This window comes from Fulmarus glacialis, unplaced genomic scaffold (genome assembly GCF_000690835.1).
Source record: "Fulmarus glacialis isolate BGI_N327 unplaced genomic scaffold, ASM69083v1 scaffold12020, whole genome shotgun sequence".
In the NCBI taxonomy this organism is placed as follows: Eukaryota; Metazoa; Chordata; class Aves; order Procellariiformes; family Procellariidae; genus Fulmarus; species Fulmarus glacialis.
Window position 1 is genome coordinate 37,577 of NW_009188401.1, and position 4,707 is coordinate 42,283.

At 41.3% G+C, this 4,707-nt stretch overlaps 1 protein-coding gene across 1 annotated transcript in view; it reads right to left on the minus strand.

Moving 5' to 3' along the window:
* Positions 1 to 3,061, minus strand: part of DDX42 (DEAD (Asp-Glu-Ala-Asp) box helicase 42) — a 16,292-nt gene extending 13,231 nt beyond the window's left edge. The window contains exons 1-4 of the mRNA XM_009578509.1: positions 2,841 to 3,061; positions 1,854 to 2,004; positions 1,179 to 1,240; positions 113 to 149 (exon numbers count right to left, since the gene is read on the minus strand). Of these exons, the coding sequence (XP_009576804.1) occupies positions 113 to 149; positions 1,179 to 1,240; positions 1,854 to 2,004; positions 2,841 to 3,061 (471 nt within the window). The remainder of the gene's footprint in view (positions 1 to 112; positions 150 to 1,178; positions 1,241 to 1,853; positions 2,005 to 2,840) is intronic.
* Positions 3,062 to 4,707: the final 1,646 nt, after the last annotated feature.

A 4,707-nucleotide genomic window follows, 5' to 3' on the forward strand; every position in this document is an offset into this window, starting at 1 on the left:
GCGCACGATACTGGAGTTTTGTTTGTACCTAGTAGTTACATATTTGGGGAGGGAAGGTAAAAAAAAAAAACCCAAACAAAAAAGAAAATAGAAAGACTGCATAGGAACTCACTTGGTCATCTTCCTCTTCAATGTCATCTCGAATACCCCTGGAAAAACAAGCGGAGAAAAAAAACTTCCCTGCAAGTGTTCCACATACTCAGCTCCATACTTTCATTTGATTAGTGCTGAGCTCCATATTTCGTGGAAGACACAACACTAACAACTCAGTAACATTTATAATCCCAACCCATGGAGTTTTGATATTTGGTGCCAACCATAACAGCGACCCTGCAAAGACTTCTTTTTACTTCTATTAATGAGACTGAAAGATTAGGACTCCGTCTTCCCCGTAGAAGCCACATCAAAGATCCTGGTCTAAGCTCTTGATGCTACAGAAGTCCCATAACTGAAGAGGAATATGAGCCAGGAAGTGCAAATCCAGTTCAGAACTTCCCCAGGTGGTGATTTGGATCCGGTGTTCTGTTTCAGGACCATGTATAATCTGATCAACCCCATGCAATGCAAGTTCAATGTATCTCACATTTATATCAAGAATCAACAGCATAATTACTTTCCTTGGTCAAAACAGATAGATAAGCTGCAAAAATGTAAACTGTTTTTAAACTCCAAATTTAGTATCCCAATTGTCACATGCTACCTAATGTATCAGCTTTACCGGGAATGCCTTAAAACCTAGTTCAAGTTCGGAAGAATCTCCAGTACTACAGGTACAGCAGCACTAAGTTATTTTGCTCACATAAATGCAATTCTAAACTAAACCATCCTGATCACTGCAAGGATGTGGAAAGAAGAAAAACTATTCAGGCTGATCTGGAAGGTGGTACTAGTACAATGTGCTGCCCCAATTTGTGTGGCCTAGAAAGGCTTCTCGCGTGAGATAACTCTCAGTGTTGTTACATTTTACCGCAGGATGCCCCCATGGATTCTTCCCTCCTATTATTCAATTTTTATTGCACAGAACTTTACCCATGGGAGATATCATGCGCTGGTTAATGCTGTTTACTAGGTATATATTATATTGTCTACAGAACAATCATCATCAACAAAATGCATCGGAATTCTCTTAGCACCATACAAGACACAGGCAGGCATGGGAATTATAAAAGAGAACTTACTTAACGTTCTTTTTTTCTTTGTCTTTATCTTCAAGTCTCTTCATGTCTCGAGCAGCTTGATCCTAACAGGTCATAAAATTATGACATGTTAAAAAAACCAAGATGATAAAACATGGAAGGGAAAAATGTTCCTACATAACTAGACCATAATGCCACAGAGACAATACTTTTTGGACTAAACTGTCTCTTGTTCCAGATCCTGTTACGCTAAATAAATTCTCCTACTAATTCCTTTGAAATTCATATACTGTAACTTCACGGCAATGTTGTCGAAAAAATACATTCTCTGCATTCCTCCTTAAAATACTGTGATAGAATCCAGCTAATAACAGAACTGTAGCTAAGAAGGAGCTCATGATAAATACCAAACATTTCAATTCAGGTAGTGAAAAATGCACAAAACCTTAATTTCATATTCAGAGACACACAAAGCTCTTTGTTGTATTATTTTGACATGCTCAAAACAATGCAATAGTTAAGCTATTGTAAATCATATCCACACTCTCCCTACCTAATCCACCTTTGAATTCTAATTAATACAGCATCTTACATAAAAAACAAAAGGCAAATGACATTCTGAATACAGCTGCCAAAGCCACGAGTGACATTTGCTGCTCCTGACTAGAGAGAAGTACGGCCACATAAATTAATAAACAATTCACGAGCAGGTCTTGCCTCCACTTCAGCCATGAATGCCTCCAGAGGATCATCATCGCTGTCAGAGTCTGCTGATTTGGAATGAAACTGCTGGCGAGTGGGGGAATTCTCTGCGGGAATGTATGGCAATTCGACATTGCTGGAATCTTCCTCTTCATCCTCAAAGTACCTGAAAAGAAACGAACAATGGTCCAGTCAGCACATAGTCTACAGCAGCATACTTTCTTTCATGGTTCCTGAGTTGAGTCAAGTTTCCCATACAGAGATGGATAATAAAAGTCAGTATGTACACAGGAAAAGATGTTGAGATTTATTTATTTACAATTATTCATCTTGTAAGCTAAAAGTGGTGGTACGGCAAACAGATGTTATGAAATTGATCTTCCTGAGTGGCTCTCCCAGGCTGGTGAATATAGGATGCTTTTCTGACCTCCCTCCTATTCAATACATTTAGGCAGCTAACAGAAGGGTTAGTAAAGAAATGTGGAGTTGAACGTTTGTGTGCAAAAGACACCCAAATTTATCCTGCTTGGCTCCAATTCCGAACACACCAGAGGATGAATAAGATTGAACTGACTGAGGCTCAGCTGAGACATGTTCTTAGGAAGGGGAAAGCTAGAGAAGGAGAGCTCTCCATGGGCTACCGTAGTATCTTACAGTTTTTTAAATATATTTAAAGGCAAGGATGTATTATTATTCTCATTTTACAGATGATGGGCTGACACCCAGAGAAAGGGTAAATAATCGGTCCAGGGTGACATTAAAAGTCTGCTGCAGAGCAGTGGTGGAAGTTCCTGCAGATGACTAGCTCAGTTTTTCTTGATACTATTGCTGTAAGCTATTGGGATTCTATTACACCATAATGCAGTGTTAGGGTATTTATCCTTGAGCAGGCTTTTCTAAATAACTAAACCTCATAAATGTCACAGATACTTTCCCTGACCTTGGAAATTTTAAAACACTAAAATCTAGATCTAGAGAAACACAAGAAATAACCCTACTTACGCATTCTCTTCATCAAAATTTGCTCGCTTTGACCCAATTTTGTAGAAAGAAGGCAGCTGAGGAGGTCCTGATTTTGCAAATGCAGCAGAAGAACCGGCTGTTCCAAAAGCACTATGAGATTGTTGAGAGAGCTTAGGCTCCTCTTTCTTTCCAGGTGTTATGGCAAAACCACCAAAACCAAAGCCTCTCTTAGTACCAGGTCCACCTTTATTCCAATTCATGATGTCCTCAATATATCTGTTAAAATCAGAACAGACAAATTAATCCCCTTTCTGCTTTAGGCAGTTATATATAATTGTCACGATTTTTCTTATAAGTGGATTACTTCAGTCATGATAAAGAGACTTGTGGAAACGTGACTGACGAGTTTGATCTGTTCCCAAAAAGGACGTGGCCTTTTTTCTTTTCTTGTAAGTATTCGAAAAAAGAATAAAACAAAGGGGTTGCCTTCCAATACAGATCATGTCCCTCAATGATTACTGAAGCATATTTAAGATGTTGCCTGTCTTGTCTGTTTTGCAATCCAAGACAAACAAACCCAAGGCCAGAACTTTGAACATCAGGAGGAACAAGAGATGAAAAGTCAACACAGTACATATTTTGCATGTCCATACAGTCCCATCCCATTTCCTGGCTTTGTAAATACCACATGACTGCAATCCAGACATCTCTAGAAAAGCGGGCCCAAAGCAGCACACCGCTCTGTTACGAGACAAGGCACACTTCTGCCAAAAAGTCAGCTCCCTCTTCTTCTTAAGAAAGCATCTTTAGGCATATGTATGTCCTCCAACCTACGTTTTTCAAACCACATTTTAAATACTCCATGTAACATGCCTGCCCAGAACTCGGTTTTCTGAGCTAGATGAAGAGAAGACTGAACGGATATACTAAGATGTACACTTTCCATTCCAAGTAATTTAATTATTTCATCTGCATGGTCAAGTAAGTCATACCTTTAAGGCAGCCAAAGAGAGTATGACACCCACTGCTTTCAAGTGTGTTACAATTAGACGGCCCAAAGGCTACAAGTCTTATTAAACAAATCCTCACATTCTGTGAGAATCCTCCAATGAGATTAGAATTCACTGGCAAGAGAAACAACTTCAAAATAATCTGCGAGTAAATACTGCTACTGCTCCCTGTGCTCAACGTTTACCAGCTTGGGACTTGCTCAATAAATCGCAAGTCTAGACCAAAGCTCACTAGGAGACTTTGGGGAAAACTGCTGTTCAGTTCTCCATGGTAGCAGCTGACTCTGGTGTCCTGTCCTCCCACTTGCACTGACACACCTTGCAGCTTTCACACCTGCAGATGCGCGGCACACAAGAGATCAAAATGTACAACAAACGGATGAAAGGTGTTAACTTTGCACTTCTGCTGCTGACAGCACAGCAGGCAATCTTTTAAGTTATCACATCTGATTTTAAGGATTCTTCCTCACTGTACTTATTGACCTTTTTTTTTTTCCTCCCACCACCCCAGAAAATAAAAAGAATCATTCTTTTATTCTGTCATACAGCCGCAAAAGTACAAAATTTGGTCTGTTTGCCCTCGGAGCCCACTCGTGAGCGAACACCGAGAGGGTTCCTACAGGACAGCGATGAAACGCAGAGTGAGACCGCAGAGGCTAACAGCCGAGGCTTTGCTTCCCTGCGAACGCCGTTCCGAGGGAGGAAACGCGAAGCCACGGACCCTTTCCACGGATCCCCTGGATCTGAGGGAAACGCAGCAAGGTGTTTCAGCTGCTCCCGCTTCTGGCGGTTGCTGAAGAGAGGAGGGACCCCCCGCCCGCCGAGCTCTCCCTTCCCTGGGCACAGCAGGAAGGGAGACAGGCGGCCCCGGCGCTGCGGAGAGCCCCCTGCCCCAG